Source organism: Arachis stenosperma, chromosome 2 (genome assembly GCF_014773155.1).
Source record: "Arachis stenosperma cultivar V10309 chromosome 2, arast.V10309.gnm1.PFL2, whole genome shotgun sequence".
NCBI classification, from domain to species: domain Eukaryota; kingdom Viridiplantae; phylum Streptophyta; class Magnoliopsida; order Fabales; family Fabaceae; genus Arachis; species Arachis stenosperma.
Genome location: NC_080378.1, coordinates 40180790 through 40204689, shown reverse-complemented (window position 1 = coordinate 40204689; position 23900 = coordinate 40180790). Strand labels below are relative to the sequence as shown.

The window sequence follows — 23900 nt, the reverse complement described above, 5'->3', positions numbered from 1 at the left end:
AGAGACTTTTCTTGGAGTTAAACGCCAGCTTTTGTGCCAGTTTGGGCGTTTAACTCCCACTTCTGTGCCAGTTCCGGCGTTAAACGCCAGGAATTCTTGAGCTGATTTAAAACGCCGGTTTGGGCCATCAAATCTCGGGCAAAATATGAACTATTATATATTGTTAGAAAGCCCTGGATGTCCACTTTCCAACGTAATTAAGAACGCGCCAATTGGGCTTCTGTAGCTCCAAAAAATCTACTTTGAGTGCAGAGAGGTCAGAATCCAACAGCATCTGCAGTCCTTTTTCAGCCTCAGAATAAGATTTTTGCTCAGGTCCCTCAATTTCAGCCAGAAAATACCTGAAATCACAGAAAAACACAAAAACTCATAGTAAAGTCCAGAAAAGTGAATTTTAAATAAAAACTAATAAAAATATAATAAAAACTAACTAAAATATACTAAAAACATACTAAAAATAATGCCAAAAAGCGTATAAATTATGCGCTCATCAGTGGTGGCTGTGGATCGGTGGCGACGGCGGCGTGAAAGACAGCTTTGTCTCTTCTCAGTGGTGACTCTGACTCTCGCGTTTCTCTCTTTGCTGGCCCTCGATGGCGACGACTCTAAGGGAGACGACAAGCAAGGACGGCGGTGGCTCCTTGATAAACCACTATTTTATAGTTTATATTGTGTTTAATTGTGTGGTTTTGTCGTGATCCTTACCCACTTATTCATCAATTTAGCATGCATTTAGATTTCCTTCCTGAATTTATTACATGTTTGAAAATTTCTTCCTAGAGACTTTAATTATTTAATTTTAATTCTCCTTTATTCCATTCGATGCCGTAATCTGTGTGTCAAGTGTTTCAGGCTTTATAGGGCATGAATGAGACGGAGATTGGAGAGGAAGCTAGCAAAAATGGAAGGAACACAAGAATTTGAGGAGATAACCAGCGAAAAGTGACGCGGTCGCATGGCTCACGCGACCGCGCGAAGGAGCGCAAATCGCAGTGACGCGGCCGCATGGCTTGCGCGGCCGCACGGATTGGAAAGCACAAGCAACGCGGTAGCGTGGACGACACGAACGCGTGAAGAGGAAAAGTGCAAGCGACGCGTCCGCATGGACGACGCGATCGCGTGACATGCGCGATCTGCATAATCTGCAGAATCCGAAACCAGCGATTTTGGACCTTATTTCGGCCCAGTTTTCGGCCCGGAACAGCAGACTAGAGTCAGAGAATATGCAGAAACAATGGAGACACATTCATTGAGTAATTTTAGATCTAGTTTTTCACTCTCTTAGGTTTTTCTCTCTAGTTTTTAGAATTTTAATTTTCAATTGGTCTTAGCATTGGAACATTGAGAAGAGTTATTTCCTCATGAAGACTTCATCACTCTAGTTTGTTCTCTTAACTTGGTTTTATTCTTCCATGTTCTTTGTTATGTTCAATTTTGTCATTCAGATACTTTTATGATTAATTAATGCAAGGATTATTTCTTTTTAATTTAATTTCAATTCCAATAATCATGTCTTCTTTTAATTCCCTTTCATGTGCCATGGATTCTTTATTTACAATGCGTGAGTAGTTTCATTACTTGATGGGGAATTGATTAAAAGGAACTCTTGAGTTGGAAGGATTGAAGGAAAAATTTGTAATTGGGTTAAATGTTGGATTGCTATCCTGTCACCGACGCCAATCCCTTTAAACTAAGTGGGTTGCAACTTGTACAGATCTGGCATTCTCACTTGTTTGACTTTCCCTTACCTAGTAAGGGATAACCAAACAGAACAACTATTAATTATAAATTAATCTTACAATCACACCATCAATGATAGAGATTCTAACCAATCAATTGCCACTCAAGGCTTTTATTTATATTATTTAAAATTCCTCAATTTAAATTCCAATTTACTTAGCTCAACCTTTTGGAATATCTGATTAATAAAACAGCACACTTTTCTGCAACTCGTTGGGAGACGACCTGGGACTTAAAACTCCCAATAATTTTAATTTAAACTTTCTGTGACATATTTCTAAATTGATAGGCAGATTTTTGGTGAGTTAAGAACTATACTCGCAACGTAACTATTTTAATAAATTTTTAATTCACCAGCTTCTGCACTCCATCAATTTTTGGCGCCGTTGCCGGGGAGTTGCAATAGAGTGTTAATTTTATTAATTAGAATTTATTTACTTGCATTTTATTTAATTTTGCTACTATGAGCTGCATGTTTCTTCCGTCAAATGACACGTTCACTTCCTGATCCGCGCTTGCTAATATTCGATCCTGAAATTGAAAGAACAATTTCACGAATAAGGCGAGAACAACGTAGGTTAGTCCGCTCTGAGGGCGGATCTGAAAGTGAGTCTGAGGAAGAAACCAGCCCCCGTTCTACTGATTCGGTTGTTTTACGTGCAGAAAACATGGCAGCTAGAAGAATTACCATTCAGGAGGAAGGAGCTCCTGATTTTACAATGCAACCGTTTCAAGCGCATCATCCAGCGGTAGCTATGGATTTTGAAATAAAGACCGCACTGCTAAATTTGATGCCCAAGTTTCATGGCCTACCTGCTCAAGAGCCTATCAAGCACTTGTGAGATTTCCATGCAGCCTGTTCTACTGTCAGGCGTGATGGCACTGATGAAACTTCAATTCTGCTGAAAGCTTTTCCGTTCTCTCTTGAGGGAAAAGCAAGAGAGTGGTACTACACTCAACCTCTAGCAAATGTATCCAACTGGGATACACTCAGAAAGGAGTTTCTGGAGAAATTATTTCCATCTGAAGTTACTGATAAACTGAGGAAGGATATCTCTACAATCGTTCAGGATGACAATGAGACTCTCTTTGAATACTGGGAGCGCTTCAATAATCTTCTGGAAGCATGCCCCCACCACATAATTGACAAGATCGTGCTACTCAGCTATGTCACACAAGGTATGAGGCCCCAAGATAAGACCACATTGGAAAGTGCCAGCAATGGGTCTATGAAGAAGTACAAGACCACTGATGAAGCTTGGCAATTGATCAGTGATTTAGCTGAATCTACTTGGAACCACAGACAGAAACAAGGCCGTTCAAGGGCCGTTGCAGAAGTATCTTCTGGCATAGAGACTGCTGCTCTAAATCGAAGCATCTGTGAAATGACCAACCTGCTGAAGCAATTGCAGTTAAATCAACAAGCTCAGCAAACTCAACCGCAGCAAAACCAACAACTAGTTCCACAAAGAATTTGAGGAATTTGTGCTGATTATAGCCATTACACTGATGAATGCCCGCAGCTCCAACAAGAAGACAACATGGTGGCATCCACTCACAACTTCTATGACCGCCCCAACCAAGGGTACAATCAAAGTGGAAATAATAACCATGGATGGCAGGATAATTCAAACCAGAATTGGAGGGACAACAATAATAAGGGAGGCAGAGACAATCAGGAAAATCAGAGGTGGAATAATTACAACAACAGGCAGCAAAATCAACCTTACCGAGCACCTCACCTGAGGCAAAACCAAGGACCACCGAACAATCAGCAGCAAACCTCTCAATTTACTCATTCTTTTGTATCTTCTAATGAAGATTTATTACAAGCTTTTGAGAAAAGACAACTGGCCATGGAAAATACCATCGTGAACAGTATTAACGCCAGTCTGAATGGTTTCACCTCTACTCTGCAAGCTTTATTGACACAACTTGGTTCAACACAAAATTCCAGTAACCAACCTTCAAGCACCACTGGAATCCCCTCTCAACCATTACCCAATCCAAAGGGAGGCATTAATGCCATCACACTGAGGTCCGAAACCACACTGCAGGAGAGGAATCAGGAGGAACCAAGCTCACCAGAATACGCCTCAGCTGAAGAGGTGGTAGAAATCGAAGATGTTGAAGAGGAAGAGGATATACAGGACATAGCTGAAGAAGAGATAGCTCAACCATAGGAAGAAGCACAAAAAGGTGCAGGCACCACAGAAAACACTACTCCCATTCCATTTCCACAACTTGCAAGGAAGCCTAGGAAGCAGCTGGAACCTGATCCTAAAATGGTAGAAATATTCAAAAAGGTTGAGGTAACTGTTCCCCTTTTTGATGTTATTCAGCACGTACCTAAATATGCAAAGTTTCTAAAAGACTTATATATCCATAAAGACAAAAGTAATAAATTAGAAACTATTCCTTTAGGTAGTTCTATATCTGCTTTAATGGGAGGATTACCTGAAAAATGTAGTGATCCAGGTCCTTGCATAGTTAGTTGTACTATTGGTGGTGTAGTAATTTATGATTGCATGTGTGATTTAGGAGCATATGTCAGTATAATGCCTTTGTCTATATATGATGTTTTAAGGCTCCCTCCCTTAAAAAGGTCGACAGCTCGTTTTGTGTTAGCAGATAAAAGCATTATTACAGTGGCTGGAGTTGCTGAAGATGTTTTGGTGAACATTAAAGGGCTCACATTTCCCACTGATTTTTATATCTTGGAGATGCCCCATAATGATTCAGCTAAGCCATCATCAATCCTACTTGGGAGACCATTCCTGAAGACATCAAAATTCAAATTGGATGCTTTTTCAGGGACATACTCCTTTGAAATAGATGGCCGCATAGTAATCTTCAATCTGAATGGAGTCATTGACAACCCCCCAGAAGATCGTTCTATCTTCCAGTGTGATGTCATAGACGAAAGTGTGGCTGAAGTTCAAAAGGAAGAGTTTGAAGAGAGGCACACTGGACAAGGTCCAAGTGTGGGGACCCTCTCAACTGACAATGAGAACACTTCGCCATTTTCACAAGCCTCAGATAACCCAGAGCCTGCCCATGATCAAAAGTTGGAATTGAAACCTCTCCCTCCACATCTCAAATATGCTTACCTTGAGGATGAGCAGAAGCTTCCAGTTATTATTGCAAGAGAACTGACTTCTCAACAAGAAGAACAGCTACTTGATGTGCTGAGGAAGCATAAGAAGGCAATTGGGTGGAGTTTGGCAGACATAGTGGGAATCAACCCTCAAATATGCGAGCACAGAATATTTTTAGAAGAGGGAGCAAGACCTGTCCATCAACCACAAAGAAGATTGAATCCTACCATCTTGGAAGTTGTCAAAAAGGAAGTGACCAGACTATTGGAGGCCGGTATCATATATCCCATTTCAGACAGTGAATGGGTAAGCCCAGTACAAGTGGTGCCCAAGAAGTCCGGAGTCGCTACCGTGAAGAATGAGCATGGAGAGCTCATAGCAACTAGAGTTCAGAATGCTTGGAGAGTCTGCATTGATTACATGCGTCTCAACCAAGCTACTCGTAAGGATCACTACCCACTTCCATTCATTGATCAAATGTTGGATCGCCTGTCAGGTAAATCACATTATTGCTTTTTAGATGGTTACACAGGTTATTTCCAGATTCATATAGCTCCTGAGGATCAAGAAAAGACTACTTTTACATGTCCTTTTGGGACCTACGCTTATAAGAGAATGCCCTTTGGCTTGTGCAATGCACCAGCTACTTTCCAAAGGTGCATGATGAGTCTTTTCTCTGATCTTATTGAGGACTGTATGGAAGTTTTTATGGACGATTTTAGCGTTTATGGTGATTCTTTTAACCTTTGCTAGATGTATTAATACAAACCTTGTATTGAATTTTGAAAAATTCCACTTTATGGTAAAGCAAGAGATTGTATTGGGACATGTGGTATCTAATAATGGCATTTCTGTAGACCCAGCAAAGGTGAATGTTATTTCTAGTTTACCTTATCCCTCTTCTGTGAGGGAAGTCCGTTTGTTCCTTGGCCATGCAGGTTTCTACAGGAGATTTATTAAGGACTTTAGTAAGGTGGCACTTCCCTTATCCAGATTACTACAAAAGGATATTGAGTTCGAGTTCAGTGAGGATTGCAAACAAGCATTTGATAAGCTAAAGACTGCTCTAACTCAAGCTCCAATTATGAGAGGACCCGACTGGAGCCAGCCTTTTGAAATCATGTGCGATGCTTCCAACCATGCAGTAGGAGCAGCGCTGGCTCAGCGTGAAGGTAAGAATCCTTTTGTTATTGCCTATGTGTCTAAGACTTTAGACACTGCCCAGTCCAATTATACTACTACTGAGAAAGAGCTACTTGCTATTGTTTTTGCTCTGGATAAATTCTAGGCTTACTTACTTGGTACTAGAGTAGTAGTGTATTCGGACCATGCAGCTCTAAAATATCTATTGGCTAAAAAGGAATCCAAACCAAGACTTATATGTTGGATACTGCTGTTACAAGAATTTGATTTAGAAATCAAGGATAGGAGTGGTAATCAAAATTTAGTAGCAGACCACTTGAGTCGCCTTGAACATATTAAGGATGATTCTACTCCTATAGATGATAATTTTCCTTTTGATAACCTGCAAGCAGTATCTGAGGTAGTCCCTTGGTATGCACCTGTTGCTAATTATTTAGTTAGCCACACATTTCCTCCACATTTTTCTAAACATCAAAGAGACAAGCTGAAAAGCGAGTCTAAATATTATATATGGGATGACCCATATTTATGGAGATGTGGCGCTGACCAGATAATTAGACGTTGTGTACCTCAATCAGAATTCCAGTCCATTTTAGAGGCCTGTCACTCATCCGAAAGTGGAGGACATTTTGGCCCCCAACGAACAGCTAGAAAGATCTTAGACTGTGGATCCTGGTGGCCTACTCTTTTTAGAGATGCTGCTGAGTTTTGTAAATCTTGTCACCCATGCCAGAAATTTGGTAACATATCCAAGAGGGATGAGATGCCTCAACAATATATGCTTTTCTGTGAAATTTTTGATGTTTGGGGCATTGACTTCATGGGTCCATTTCCAAATTCTAGTGGATATTTCTATATATTGTTAGCTGTAGATTATGTTTCCAAATGGGTGGAAGCAATTCTTACCCGCACTGATGATGCTAACACTGTTGTTTCCTTTGTGAGAAACCATATTATATGCCGCTTTGGATCACCACGAGCGATCGTGAGCGATCAAGGCACCCATTTTTGTAACAGGAGACTAACAGGTTTGAGGAAGAAGCATGGGATAATCCATAAAGTTGCAATAGCTTACCATCCCCAAACTAATGGGCAAGCCGAGGTGTCAAACTGAGAAATTAAATGTATCTTGTAAAAGATAGTAAAGCCTCACATAAAAGACTGGAGCACCAGACTACAAGATGCACTGTGGGCATTGGTGCACGAAATTGTGATCACTACTCTTCACAACTCAAATAATCCCTAGTAATGGCCCCAACGACTTGGTGCTCAATACCATGGCATAAACACAACTTCGCACAACTAACCAGCAAGTGCACTGGGTCATCCAAGTAATAAACCTTACGCGAGTAAGGGTCGATCCCACGGAGATTGTTGGTATGAAGCAAGCTATGGTCACCTTGTAAATCTTAGTCAGGCAGACTCAAATGGTTATGGATGATATATGAATAAAACATAAAGATAAGGATAGAGATACTTATGCAATTCATTGGTGAGAATTTCAGATAAGCGTATGAAGATGCTTTGTCTCTTCCGTCTCTCTGCTTTCCTACTGTCTTCATCCAATCCTTCTTACTCCTTTCCATGGCAAGCTGTATGTTCGGGCATCACCGTTGTTAATGGCTACAGTCCCGTCCTCTCAGTGGAAATGTTCAACGCACCCTGTCACGGCACGGCTATCCAGCTGTCGGTTCTCGATCATGTCGGAATAGAATCCAGTGATTCTTTTGCGTCTGTCACTAACGCCCCACAATCGCGAGTTTGAAGCTCGTCACAGTCATTCAATCATTGAATCCTACTCAGAATACCACAGACAAGGTTTAGACCTTCCGAATTCTCTTGAATGCCGCCATCAATTCTAGCTTATACCACGAAGATTCTGATTAAAGAATCCAAGAGATAAACATTCAAGCCTTGTTTGCTTGTAGAACGGGAGTGGTTGTCAGGCACGCGTTCATAAGTGAGAATGATGATGAGCATCACATAATCATCACATTCATCAAGTTCTTGAGTGCGAATGAATATCTTGGAATAAGAACAAGCTGAATTGAATAGAAGAACAATAGTAATTGCATTAATACTCGAGGTACAGCAGAGCTCCACACCTTAATCTATGGTGTGTAGAAACTCCACCGTTGAAAATACATAAGAACAAGGTCTAGGCATGGCCGTGAGGCCAGCCTCCCAATAATCTAAGAACTAGACGTCCAAAGATGATCTAGAGATCTGAGGTGATCAAAAGATATCAAATACAATAGTAAGAGGTCCTATTTATAGGGAACTAGTAGCTTAAGGTTTACAAAGATGAGTAAATGACAGAAAAATCCACTTCCGGGCCCACTTGGTGTGTGCTTGGGCTGAGCATTGAAGCATTTTCGTGTAGAGACTCTTCTTGGAGTTAAACGCCAGCTTTTGTGCCAGTTTGGGCGTTTAACTCCCACTTTGGTGCCAGTTCCGGCGTTTAACGCTGGGAATTCTGAAGGTGACTTTGAACGCCGGTTTGGGCCATCAAATCTTGGACAAAGTATGAACTATCATATATTGCTGGAAAGCCCAGAATGTCTACTTTCCAACGCCGTTGAGAGCGCGCCAATTGGGCTTCTGTAGCTCCAGAAAATCCACTTCGAGTGCAGGGAGGTCAGAATCCAACAGCATCTGCAGTCCTTTTCAGTCTCTGAATCAGATTTTTGCTCAGGTCCCTCAATTTCAGCCAGAAAATACCTGAAATCACAGAAAAACACACAAACTCATAGTAAAGTCCAGAAAAGTGAATTTTAACTAAAAACTAATAAAAATATACTAAAAACTAACTAAAACATACTAAAAACATACTAAAAACAATGCCAAAAAGCGTACAAATTATCCGCTCATCAGGCATATAGAACAGCATACAAGACACCCATCGGGATGAGTCCCTACCGCTTAGTCTATGGAAAAGCCTGTCATCTCCTAGTTGAAATCAAACACAGAGCCTTCTGGGATGTTAAAGAGTGCAACATGGGGATTAAGAATGCTGGAGCTGAAAGAAAGTTGCAACTGCAGGAACTGGAGAACCTTCGCCTAGAAGCTTATGAGAACTCCAGAATATACAAGGAAAAAATGAAAGCTGTGCATGATCAAAACATCAAGAAGAGAGAGTTTCAACCTGGAGATTTTGTTCTCCTTTACAAATCTCGACTAAGGCTCATGCCCGGTAAGTTGAGATCAAAATGGGAAGTTCCATACAGAATAGAGAAGGCTGAACCGTACGAAGTTTATCACCTAAGCCATCCTTCAAGTTCTGAACTTATTAAGGTTAATGGACACCGCCTGAAGCTATACCATGGTGAGAAGGTGCAGAAAAGCAAGGAGCTTGAGATCTTCCACCTGGAAGATCCCCACATAGCAATAGATTGAGCTAGTGGAGCGTCCAACTTACGGACGTTAAAGCAAAGTGCTTGGTGGGAGACAACCCACCGCGGTATGATCATTCTTTTCTTCACTTTTTAGTTTTTTTTCTTCTTTAAATAACTCTTCTCTTTATTAGTGCTTTCGTGCTCTTTCAATTACATGTCTTTATCTTTCCTTAAAAAAAAAAAAATTTTCGCCGCGCGACGCGATCGCACCAGCGACGCGTCCGCGTGGCAGGGGGAGTAAAGAAAAATAAAAATGAACAGAAAGTTACGTAGGAGCAGCGCTGGAGTCGTGCCAAAGGCACAAATTATTCCACGCAACCGCGTCGCTGACGCGACCGCGTCGCATGGAAATCATTGCCTCCCACGCGACCGCGTGCTCCACGCGTCCGCGTGCCCTGCATTTTCGACGTCAAAGGGTGCACAATGCTATATTGTGCGAGAGTCGTGCTGGATTGGTGCTGGAAGCACAATCCTTGTCATGCGACCGCGTCGCCGACGCGGTCGCGTCATTTAATTTCTGATGCACACTCACGTGATCGCATGACCCACGCGATCGCGTCACCTTAATTTGGCAATTGAATTATATTGAACAGAGAGTTGTGCTGGAGCGAGGCTGCACTCACGCCAGCAGCACAACGTAGGTCACGCGACCGCGTGACAGACGCAATCGCGTCCCCTTTCCTGATGCGCACTCACGCGAACGCGTGCCTTCCGCGGCCGCGTCGCATGCGCCGCACAACCCAACTTCAATTGCCAAATTATCTTATCTTTCTTTCCTCCAAATCCTAATTTTTCTTTTCCCTCCTTCTTTCTTCTTTCCCCCTTCCCCTTCTACCTCACCTTTCACTCTCTATCTCTCTCACCACCATTAACAAGGTTTTACCTTCTTCTTCCTTCTTCTTTTTTCTATCATTCTTATTAAATTATGTATATATATTATTATTTTCGTTTTCTTTTCTTTTTCTTTTCAAATCTTTATTTTTCCTTCTTCTTCTTTTCCTTTTACATGGTGTTAGAAACCTTTTGAGTCATAATTCCTCATTATATGCTTGTGGATTATTGCAAAGTATTTGACAATTATTTTTCTCTTATTTAAGGGATTGCTTGCATGTTCACTTTCATACTTTTTATATCTTGTTTAACATGCATGCCATGTGTTTGTGAAAAAGCCCATATAGCATTATGCACTTTTCTACATTACTTTACTCTACTCAGCAATGTTTGCTTTTCACAAATTCCCTTTCATATTTTATTAATTAAATTTAATTGTCAATACAAATGTGATAATTAATTTGTTACACATGGTAACCTAACTTGGACATTGAATGTTTGATATATGCTACTCATGCCTTTGCTTGCATGCCAATAAACCTCTTGCATTCCATTGTCCTACATGCACTTGCTATATTTCCATTGATGAGCTTTTCACATGTAATCCGAACCATGTGTTGATGCCATTTATCTTTATTGTGCATTGACTATCACTTACAATACCCTCTTCCTTGCTCTATCTCTTTGAATTTAATTTCCTTTCTCTTCCCTTCTTTCAGGATGGCCACCAAGAAAGAAAAAGAGAAAGCTACTTCCAAACCACCAGCAAGAAGAGGAACTAAAAGAGCATTAGTGGCAGAGCCTTCTTCAACCGCAGTCAAGCCCTCAACAAAAAGAGTTAAGAGGATAATAAAGGTTGACGACAAGGAGAAAGCCTTTCCTGCAAAGGACACTGCGCGATTTCCCAATCGCTACTGTGAGCAGATGTTCCCTATCCTAGCAGAAAGGAACTATAACAATGAATACCTTCTTATCCTCCCGCCCAATATTGCCACCTTTGTTGAGCCACAAATTGAGCGAAGACAATGGGGTTTCCTACGGAGACAGCCAAGGCAGGTCAATCTTTCTTGGGTAGTTGAGTTCTACTCCAACTTCTACATACCAACCCTGCAGTCTGTTTATGTCCGGCAGAAGCAAGTCCCCATCACAGAAGAGGCCATTCAGCAAGTTCTGAGTCTTCCCCCTATTCCCGCAGGAATGGACGCTTTTCAAGAAGCCACCCTTCAGCGCCAGAGATACCAATTTGACTGGGACTCTGTTCTCAGAGTCATCGCTTTACCTGGCAGCCGTTGGATCTACGGATACCACCGCAACCGCCCTAAGGGAATCTTGGCTTCCGCGCTTACCTTGGAGGATCGCGTATGGGCACAGATCATGTCCCATTACGTCTTTCCAAGCACTCATGAGTCCTCCTTCACTGCGGACATGGCTGTTCTACTATGGTGCATCTTTACAGACCAACCTCTGGATCTCTCCAGACACATCCGGCATGCTATGGAGCATGTACAAATCGCGGGCAACTTACCTTTCCCCGCCTTGGTCTCAAATCTTGTCTCAACAGCCGGAGTCTCCTGCAGAGCTGGGGACACCAAAGCCATGCTTCCACGGGATAATCAATATGTCCCTAACGAGAAATACCTCAGACTTTCAGCAGCCACTACAAGCCAGCCTACTGAGCCGGTTGAAGATATTCCTTCTTCAACACCACAAGCATCTACCACTGAGAAATTGCTCCAGCAGATACTTGAAAAGTTGGATCGGCATGAACAGAAAGCAAAGATGAGAGAGCGCCGTAACGAGCGCCAATTCAAACACCTCAAGGAGCTACTCCAGGGACGCTTCAGAGACTCAGACACCCCGGACTCCACTTCTTTTACCAGTACCGGGAGCCATGATGATCCCGACTGTAGAGATACTGCCACCAGCCCACCCCTGTTCCTGACAGATGGCACCGAGGATGGTGCAAAGCCTTAAGTGTGGGGAGGTCGGTCAGTACCTGACTTCCGGAGGTAAATTCTCTTCTCTGACACCAATAATTAGGATATTTTAGTTAGATTTTTCTTTCTTTTATAGAATAGAATAAATTGCATAGGTTAGAATAGTTGCATGCATGTTCTACTTGATTGAAAAGACAATAAGTTCCTTTTAAAAATCAATCTTTGGAACAAAATTTCACTAATTTTTCAAAATTTTTATGATAAATCTGCTTGAGTTGTATTTAGAACATGATGTTTGAGCTAAAGAACACACAACCTGTGAAAGATTTGAGCCTTTATGTATGGTTACATTATTTAACCATAATTATTTTATTCTTGTGTGTTTACTTCTCTATGATTGTAATCTATATTTTGTTTTATCTTATATGTCCAATATTTATTATATTTACATGCTTGCACATGATTGAGGCCATTAATTGTTTAAACTCACTTATCCAAATCAAGCCTACCCTTTTCAATTACCCTTGTTAACCACTTTGAGCCTTTAAAACCCCATTTATTCTATATTTTACCACATTACTAACCTTAAGCTGAAAAATAATTGCATATCCCAAATTGAATCTTTGGTTAGCTTAAGATAGAATTGTGTGTGCTAGTTAAGTATGGGAAATTGTGGGAACAAAAGTTGTTAAGGGAATGTGTCATGAAAAATTTAAAGGAAATTTGGATACCCACTCATGTGAAAATATAAGAATGAAAAATCTATGTGCATTGATAAGCTTTATTTATTCAAAAAAAAATCAATAAATAAGGGGACAAAATTACCCCAATGTTAAATTCAGAATTCAAAGATCAATGCACATATGATAGAATTAAAATACAAGGTTGAAACATGAGTATGGGTTGAAAAAGGGAATTATGGGTAGCTAGGCATGAATTTAAAAGTATATAGAATATATGTATATTAGGTGAGAACTTAGGTTAATTAAAGATTCAATTTATAAAGCTCACTTAGCCATATGTATATCCTTACCTGCACCTTGGCCCCATTACAACCTTGAAAAGACCTCATGATGTTTGCATTGGTATATTAACTGTTGTTGATTGGTTAGGAGAAAAACAAAAGTTAGAAAGCATGACTAGAGAAGAATAGAGTGATTATCCTATATACTAGAGATTAGAGCATACATACATTATCAGTGAGGGTTCAATGCTTGAATTTTCATGTTTCCGGCCTTCATAAGCTATCTTCTTGCACTTTTATTGGTTCTATTATATGATGATAGAATTAGTGGAATTTGATTTGTAATTGTTTTGAAGGGCTTATTTACTTTTGATCAAGTGGATAATAATCATATAGTTGCATTTATTTATATATGTAGGATTGCATTGCATTTCATGAGTTTCTGCATGTTCATACTTATTTCCTTGTCTCCTTCAATTTAGCATGAGGACATGCTAATGTTTAAGTGTGGGGAGGTTGATAAACCACTATTTTATAGTTTATATTGTGTTTAATTGTGTGGTTTTGTCGTGATCCTTACCCACTTATTCATCAATTTAGCATGCATTTAGATTTCCTTCCTGAATTTATTACATGTTTGAAAATTGCTTCCTAGAGACTTTAATTATTTAATTTTAATTCTCTTTTATTCTATTCGATGCCGTAATCTGTGTGTCAAGTGTTTCAGGCTTTATAGGGCATGAATGAGACGGAGATTGGAGAGGAAGCAAGCAAAAATGGAAGGAACACAAGAATTTGAGGAGATAACCAGCGAAAAGTGACGCGGTCGCGTGGCTCACGTGACCACGCGAAGGAGCGCAAATCGCAGTGACGCGGCCGAATGGCTTGCGCGGCCGCGCGGATTGGAAAGCACAAGCAACGCGGTAGCGTAGACGACGCGAACGCGTGAAGAGGAAAAGTGCAAGCGACGCGTCCGCATGGACGACGCGATCGCGTGACATGCACGATCTGCATAATCTGCAGAATCCAAAACCAGCGATTTTGGACCCTATTTCGGCCCAGTTTTCGGCCCGGAACAGCAGACTAGAGTCAGAGAATATGCAGAAACAATGGAGACACATTCATTGAGTAGTTTTAGATTTAGTTTTTCACTCTCTTAGGTTTTTCTCTCTAGTTTTTAGAATTTTAATTTTCAATTGGTCTTAGCATTGGAACATTGAGAAGAGTTATTTCCTCATCAAGACTTCATCACTCTAGTTTGTTCTCTTAACTTGGTTTTATTCTTCTATGTTCTTTGTTATGTTCAATTTTGTCATTCAGATACTTTTATGATTAATTAATGCAAGGATTATTTCTTTTTAATTTAATTTCAATTCCAATAATCATGTCTTCTTTTAATTCCCTTTCATGTGCCATGGATTCTTTATTTACAATGCGTGAGTAGTTTCATTACTTGATGGGGAATTGATCAAAAGGAACTCTTGAGTTGGAAGGATTGAAGGAAAAATTTGTAATTGGGTAAATATTGGATTGCTATCTTGTCACCGACGCCAATCCCTTTAAACTAAGTGGGTTGCAACTTGTGAACAGATCTGGCATTCCCACTTGTTTGACTTTCCCTTACCTAGTAAGGGATAACCAAACAGAACAACTATTAATTATAAATTAATCTTACAATCACACCATCAATGATAGAGATTCTAACCAATCAATTCCCACTCAAGACTTTTATTTATATTATTTAAAATTCCTTAATTTAAATTCCAATTTACTTAGCTCAACTTTTTGGAATATCTGATTAATAAAACAGCACACTTTTCTGCAACTCGTTGGGAGACGACCTGGGACTTAAAACTCCCAATAATTTTAATTTAAACTTTCTGTGACATATTTCTAAATTGATAGGCAGATTTTTGGTGAGTTAAGAACTATACTCGCAATGTAACTATTTTAATAAATTTTTAATTCACCAGCTTCTGCACTCCATCACTGCTCATACGACAACGTGCGCAATGGATCTAGCGGCGGTGGGAACAGCCGAGGCGACAGCGACGCGGGCTCCACGGAGGTCATGATGGCTGGACCGCGCAGCGCTGCACCTTGCGTGGATGAGGACGACAGTGACGGCAAAGACCCCCCAGTGGTGGCTCTGGCGACTGAATGGTGGCTGCTTGTATCACACTCTGATTTCCTCTCTCTCTCCCTGTCTGATTCTGTTTCAGCATTAGGTTTATGAAGAAAGGGGGTGGGGGCTATGTTTAGAAGCTTGGGAAATTGAAAAATTAGAGTTAGGGTTTCTTAATTTAGGAAATTAAGGTTTCTAGGTTTGATTTGGGAATTAGGGTTAGAAATTAAGATTTTATAAGGAAATATGGATAGATATGAATAGATATTTTGATAAAATTGGAGGGTAGAATAATTTTAAAACCAAATATACTATATTAAAAATATTTAAGAACATTATTTATCAATATATTGCTAAGTTTAATTAATTATTTTTAATTTAAATTATAAAATAAATATATTAATCACATATCTATAAAATATAGTTTAAACTCAATATTAATTATTCAAATTAAATGATATATCTTTTCATTATTTTTCTATCTCCGAAACTTTAATTTCAATTTATAAAATAACTAATTATAATAAAAATTATACATAAATATTAATTGACTTAAACTTAAAGTATTTATAAATATCAATCTAATCATTCTTAATAAGTTATTCTGTAAAAATAAGGAATTTGAATTGAATCATAAATTATTCATAATAAAAGTTACTTAAATTAAATTATACAATTCTTTCTTATTTTTCAATTACCAAAATTATAATTTCAATTATACCAAATATCTAATAAAGATTATATAAAAATTATAATTAATTTAAACTTCAATTATCATGAAACTCCATTTAATTACCTTTAGTAAAATAATTTTCTTAAAATAAATCACAAATAACTAATTATTTTATTTTCAAAAACTAGGGTTGTTACACTACACACCATAGATTAAGGTGTGGAGCTCTGCTGTACCTTGAGAATTAATGCAATTACTATTGTTCTTCTATTCAATTCAAGCTTATTCTTATTCTAAGATATTCGCTGCACTTCAACTTGATGGATGTGATGATCCGTGACACTCATCATCATCCGTTCTTATAAACGCATGACTGACAACCACTTCCGTTCTACTTAGATCGAGCGTGTATCTCTTGGATTCCTTAATCAGAATCTTCGTGGTATAAGCTAGAATTATTGGCGGCCATTCTTGAGAATCCGGAAAGTCTAAACCTTGTATGTGGTATTCCGAGTAGGATTCAGGAATTGAATGATTGTGACGAGCTTCAAACTCGCGATTGTTGGGCGTAGTGACAGACGTAAAAGAATCAATGGACTCTATTCCGACATGATCGATAACCGACAGATGATTAGCTATGTTGTGACAGAGCATTTGGACCATTTTCACTGAGAGGATGGGAAGTAGCCATTTACAACGGTGATGCCCTACATACAACTTGCCATGGAAATGAGTAAGAATTATTGGATGAAAACAGTAGGAAAGCAGAAATTCAGAAGGAACACAGCATCTCCATACACTTATCTGAAATTCACACCAATGGATTACATAAGTATCTCTATCTTTATTTTATGTTTTATTTATCTTGATTTAACCATTTATTATCCGCCTAACTGAGATTTACAAGATGACCATAGCTTGCTTCATATCAACAATCTTCGTGGGATCGACCCTTACTCACGTAAGGTATTACTTGGATGACCCAGTGCACTTGCTGGTTAATTGTGTGAAGTTGTGACAAAGTGTGATTCACGTTTAAGAGCTCCAAGTCTTTGGTGCCATTGTTGATGATCATAATTTCGTGCACCAGAATCTCGCCAAGAATTTGTTCACCACATCTTCCCATGTTGTTAAACTCTCCTTCGGAAAAGATTCCAGCCATTTAGATGCTTTATCCCTGAGTGAAAAGGGGAACAAAAGCAGTCTATAGGTGTCAGGATGAACACCATTAGACTTCACAGTATCACATATCCTTAGGAAGGTGGTTAGATGTTGATTGGGGTCTTCTTAGGCGCTTCCTCTGAATGCACAGTTGTTTTGAACGAGGGTGATGAGCTGGGGCTTTAGTTCAAAGTTATTGGCATGTATGGTTGGCTTCTGAATGCTACTTCCACAATTTCCTGGGTTTGGATTGATGGAAGAGCCTAGAACTCTTCTCTCTTACCCAGCATGATTCACTGGGCCTTCTCTGGCATGGTTGTAAGCTTCTTCTTCATGGTGGTTCTCCATATTCTCCTCCATGTCTGTTTCAAAATACTCATCCTCTTTCTCAGCACCAACGACTCTCTTCCCTCTTGCTTCCCTCCTTAATCTAAGGAAGGTCCTCTCAGGTTCAGAATCAAAGGAAGTTAAAGCTCCGCTTTTTTACTTGTCATACATCCAACAAAGCAAAAAGCAAGAAAGAAAATAAATGAAGAAATTACTCTTGTTAGAATGGCTGTTAGTGTGAGTGGTGCAATGTATCAAACAGTTAGTGGGTTAGTGAACTAAATTGTAGAGAGCAAGGAAAACAGATGAAGAAGAAAGAAAAAGGAAACGAAAAGGCTAAACTGGAAGTAAATGACTAAAATGAAATAATCAAAACAAAGAAAATTGCTCAATCTAGTTATCTTCCAACTTAATCATTGTCGATAAAAATCAATCCCCGGCAACGGCGCCATAAACTTGATGCACGAAAACTTGTCTCTCAAAAAATTTCCCTTCGGCAAGTATACCGAATTGTCATCAAGTAAAAACTCACAATAGAGTAAGGTCGAATCCCACAGGGATTGATTGGTCAAGCAACTTTAATTGGAGAAATGTTCTAGTTGAGCTAAGAAGAAGTTGAAGTGATAATTGCAGAAAATTAAATGGCGGGAAAGTAAATGTCAGAAAATATAAATGATGGAAATAAATGGCAGAATGTAAATTACAGAAAGTAAATTACAAAATCTTAAATGGGGATTTGGGGAGATGAACATAAAAATATAAGATCTCCTTGGCTAAGAGAATGGGTAAGATCAGAAATGGGGGATTCATTTGGCTTAGGAGATGTTACATTCTCCAGATCAAGTTCATTCTCATCTCTTCGTCAATTAATGCATTCATTGATCTCCTTGGCAATCTTAAGTGATTGGATCCCAATTCCTTGGCAACCCAATCTCTCTAAGCTTAAACAATTGCCCAATTCCTTGATTTAATTGCTCATGGGAAGAGATGAAGTATGGTAACTAATTATACTACATGTATGTCCAAATCAAAGTGGTGGTAGAATTATATGTCACTATATCCATCCAAACCCCAATTTGGTCCAACATGAGAAAGTAATTCTGGCATGATCTCCTCATCCCTTTTCCAAGGCTCAGAGGAGATCTAATTATGGAGAGTTTCTTTTCCAAGACAACTAACCAATTGATTTAAGATCGAAAGCTTTCTAGTAAATCAAGAGAAAAGAAAGAAGAAGAAGAATGAAAACTATAATTGATCCATCAAATTACAACAGAGCTCCCTAACCCAATGAAAAGGGGTTTAGTTGTTCATAGCTCTAAAAATAGAAGATGATAGAGAAGAGTGCATTCTCCAGTAAACTAGAATTTGCAGGAAAGTAAATATACAGAATGTAGTTCCCAATAACGCCCAGCCTCCTTCTAGTTCAAAACTACTTCCTATATATACTACTCTTCTGATCTTTTAGTTAGCTCTTCAAGTCTTGGATATGGGCCCTTGATCTTTAGTTGAAGCAGTTACAGTCTTCAGTCTTCAGTAGGCTCAGCTTTGCTTGCAGAAAGAATGTGAGTCAGGCATGGTAGGATGTTAGTTAGGACGTTAGTGGCGTTAACGTTAGGTGTAAACTTGGGTTCGAAAGTGTTAGTGACGATAAATTTGTCCCTAATGTTCCAAACCAATTGATCTACGTTAACTTCAACGTTAGTGGTACTAACGTGACCACTAACGTAGCCTCTTAGCCCTTTGCAAACGTTATTGGCACTCACTTTTACCAATAACGCTGCTTATTGTCCCTCTTTCCCACGTTAATGATCCACATTTGTGTAACTAACATGGCCCTTAACGTGGGCATGCCAAAGCTCAAGGGCGTTAGTGACACTTACCTTTGTCACTAACGCTTCAAAACGCCCCTTCTTCCCACATTAGTGCTTCACGTTAATGGCATTAACGTGACGACTAACGTGGGTGTGCTTGCCACCTCCAACATTAGTGACAAAGGTGAGTGTCATTAACGTTGGTCTATCATCCCTTGCTCCACATTACCATTCACGTTAGTGGTCTTAACATGACCATTAACATAGGCAATCTTGGCCTTCCCCAATGTTAGTGACAAAGGTAGGTGTCACTAACGTTGGCCTATCTCTTCTTATTCCACGTTAGAGTTCACGTTAATTGGATTAACGTGGCTATTTATGGCCCTTTGGAACGTTAGTGGTGTTTACTTTTACCACTAACGTTGGAGCTTCCCTTTCCTTCCACGTTAGTTCCCATGTTAATGTAACTAACGAAGCAACTAACGTGGGTTATGATGGCTTTTGAAGGCGTTATTGATGATAACTTTTCCACTAACTCTGCAAGCTTGCTCCTATTCCACGTTAGTGGTCACGTTAGTGAGACTAACGTGGCGGCTAACGTGGCTCTTATTTGATTCCTTTGTCCTGAAATCAAACAAACAGGGTGCATCAAAGCTCTGTTCCAAGTCATGAGATCATGCATCATCCATTTTATCTTTTAATTCATGCATAATTCTCATGAAATCATGTAATATTCACAATGTTTGCTTGAATCAAGATGTAAGTGTATTTTTACCCAAAACTTGCTTATTTACTAAGAAAATGCATGAAACTACCCTAAAACAGTAAAGAAAATGTCAGTGAAACTGGCCAAGATGCCCTGGCATCAGGTTCCCGTTACCCGCCACGGGGATGGGGATAGATATTGGGGGCAGGGGACGGGGGGCGGGTGGTATGTCCTGCCCCTATGAAGACCCGTTGCCATCCTTAGACTGGGCCCATATTGGGCCCAAGGCCCAACCCATATAAGCCTTACTTCAGCCCCCTTTCCCATTCATTTCAGCCTCCTATGCTAAAAGAAGAGAGCAGAAGGAAAGGAACCAAAACCCTTAACACCCCAAAGTTTCAATCTTTCATAACTTTTAATCTGAAGCTCTGATTGATGAGCCATCAGCGGCCACGCATTCGTCTCGAAATTCTCTACCCGAACAATTTGGTAAGAAATTTCTGATTTCTTGTCCAGTTTTTCCCCTTTCAGTTTCGTGATTTGGGTATGCGTATTGAGAGATTTTGGTGATTTTGATAGTTTAGAGGTACTCTAGCATAGATTATAAGTGGGTTTTACCCTAATTTTCAAATGGGCAACGGAAGGAGGTCATAATATTTTTTATTTTTTCAATTTTATGATGTTGGGTATTGAATTTGGTGGTGGTATATGACCTTGCATGAAATTAGGTTGAGTATTATGTTGGTTGGAGGCAAATTGGTGAATTAGAATCAAGTTGCAATGATTGAGGCTTGATTGAGGCTTGATTGAGTTTATTTGGAAACATTGGAAGCTTGTCAAGTGGACCTTGGATGCTTGAATTGAGATGTTTGAGCTTGGAAAGATGTTCCGAGGATTTCCTGAAATGTTGAAGTAGACGATCTAGGACGAGATCTTCTGATGTGACCGGGATCGTCGGGTCCGATCTGTTGTAGTCTTGAGGTGTTATCAATCCGGGGTCACCAGGGGGGTGGTGGTACCTGCAAGAGACTCTGATGCTTAAGTCCGTACGGGCTTTAGGCAGGTTTTTTTGTAGAAATGGAGTATATGTTATACCTGGGTGCTCCAGCGTATTTATAACATGGAGTGACCTTCCTTGAGATAATTTTGTTATCTTATCTTATCTTTTGTGGGTGAGATCTCTTATCTTTTGGCCAACCGCCTTCTAGTAGGCGGTGACTCTTCTTTCTCGGGCCTCTTTGGGCCTCTGTGGCGATTTATCCGAGCTCTTTGTGAAGAGGTCGGCGGCTGATGCCAGGGCATCTAGGCCAGTTTCACTGACCTTTTCTTTACTGTTTTAAGGTAGTTTCATGCATTTTCTTAGGAAATAAGCAAGTTTTGGATGAAATTTCATTTACACCTTCATTCAAGCAACTACTGTGAATTTTACATAATTTCATGAGGATTTTGCAAGGATTGAATGACAAATTGATGATGCATAATCTCATGACTTAGGCTAGAGCTTTGATGCACTTTATTTGTTTGATTTCAGGACAAAGGAAGCCAGAAGAAGCCACATTAACAGTCACATTAACCTAATTAACGTAACCACTAACGTGGAATAGGGACAAGCTTGTAGCGTTAATGAAAAAGGTGACCACCAATAACACCTGCGAAGCCATCATAAGCCCACGTTAATTGCCACGTTAACTAGGTTAACGTAGTAGTTAACGTGGAGAAAAAGGTAGCTCCAGCGTTAGTGGTAAAAGTGAATACCACTAACGCTACAAATTGGCAATTAGCCACGTTAAGAGTCACGTTAACTTAGTTAACGTGAACTCTAACGTGGAAGGGAAAGACAATGCCAACATTAGTGACACTCACCTTTGTCACTAATGTTGGATTAAGCCAGCATTGCCCACGTTAGTGGTCGCGTTAAGACCACTAACGTGAGAGATAACGTGGAGCTATACATGAGGAGCCAACGTTAATGACACTCACCTTTGTCACTAACGTTGGAGATGGCATTCACTACCACGTTAGTGGCCACGTTAACCTAGTTAACGTGAACTCTAACGTGAAGAGGAGGGGTGTTTGGAGCGTTAGTGACAAAGGTAAGTGTCACTAATGCTCTCGAAGCTTAGGCATGCCCATGTTAAGATCCACGTTAACCTAGTTAACGTGAACTCTAACGTGGGGAAAGGGGGCACAATGCAACGTTATTGGAAAAGGTGATTCCCAATAACGTTTGCGAAGGATCATGAGGCAACGTTAGTGGTCACGTTAGTGCCACTAACGTTGAAGTTAACGTGGACCATTTTAGGATTGGAACGTTAGCGAGAAAGGTGATTGCCACTAACGTTCTCGAACCCACATTTTCACTTAGCGTTAACACCACTAACGTCCTAACTAATGCCCATGCCTAACTCACACTTTTCTGCAAGTTAAACCCACTGAAGAATGTACTTGCTTCAACTCAAGATCTAAGGCCCACATCCAAGACTTGAAGAACTCACTGGAAGGTCAAGAAGAGTAGTATATATAGGAGTAGTTTTGAACTATAGAGAAGCTTGGCACTTTGGAGAACTACCTTCTGTATATTTACTTTTCTGTATTTTCTAGTTAAGCATGTATTCTTTTCTGCCATTTTCCATTCCCAGAGCTATGAACAACTAAACCCCTTTCATTGGATTAGGGAGCTCTGTTGTAATTTGATGGATCAATTATAGTTTTCATTCTTCTTCCTCTTTCTTTTCTCTTGATTTGCTAGAAAGCTTTCGATCTTACTTCAGTTGGTTAGTTGTCTTGGAAAAGAAACTCTCCATAATTGGATCTCCTCTGAGCCTTGGAAAAGGGATGAGGAGATCATGCTAGAAATGCTTTCTCATGTTGGACCAAATTGGAGTCAGGGCGGATGTAGTGACATGTAATCCTCCCAATACTTTGATTTGAAAATACATGTGGTATAATCAGTGACCACACTTCATCTCTTCCCATGAGCAATTAAATCAAGGAATTGGGCAATTGTTCAAGCTTAGAGAGATTGGTTTGCCAAGAAATTGGGATCCAATCACTTAAGATTGCCAAGGAGATCAATGAATGCATTGATTGAGGAAGAGATGAGAATGAAGTTGATCCGGAGAATTCAACATCTCCTAAGCCCAATGAATTCCCCATTTCTGATCTTACGCATTCTCTTTACTTTCTGCCATTTATTTCCATGTTCATCTCCCCCAATCTCCATTTAAGATTCTGCACTTTATTTTCTGCCATTTACTTTCTCGCCATTTAATTTCCTGCAATATCAACCACCTTCTATTTAGCTCAACTAGCATACTCTTCCAACTAAAATTGCTTGACCAATCAATCTCTGTGGGATTCGACCTCACTCCATTGTGGGTTTTTACTTGACGACAATTCGGTATACTTGCCGAAGGGAAATTTGTTGAGAGACAAGTTTTTGTGCATCAAGTTTCTAGAGCCGTTGCCGGGGATTGATTTTGTATCAACAATGATTAAGTTGGAAGTTCACTAGATTGAGCATTTTTCTTTTATTTGTTTACTTTAGCTAGTCATTTACCTTCAGTTGATTCAGTTTCTTCCTCACCCCCTATACCCTCTCTATTTTCTTTCTTTCTTGTTATTTACAATTCTACTTACTGACCCACTAACTGTTTGATAATTTGCACCACTCACACTAACAATCACTCTAACAAGAATAATCACTTCATTTTATTTCTTGCATTGTGCCTCTTTAGTTGTATGACAGGGAGAAGAAGCGGAGCTTCAACTTCTTTTGATTCGAAACCTGAGAAAACCCTCCGTAGATTGAGGAGGGAAGCAAGAGGGAAAGGAGTTGTTTGTGCTGAGGAAGAGGAAGAGTACTTTGAAACAAACATGGAGGAGAACTTGGAAAACAACCATGAAAGAGAAGCCCACAACCATGCCAGAGAAGGCCCTGTAAATCATGCTGGGCAAGAGAGGAGAGTTCTAGGCTCTTACATCAATCC

General features: G+C 39.8%; 1 protein-coding gene across 1 annotated transcript; it reads left to right on the top strand.

The window, feature by feature from the left end:
* Positions 1 to 8978: 8978 nt before the first annotated feature.
* On the top strand, positions 8979 to 9377 carry LOC130962815 (uncharacterized). Its single transcript, XM_057888980.1, has one exon. The coding sequence runs from the start codon at positions 8979 to 8981 to the stop codon at positions 9375 to 9377; it is 399 nt and encodes a 132-aa protein (XP_057744963.1).
* Positions 9378 to 23900: the final 14523 nt, after the last annotated feature.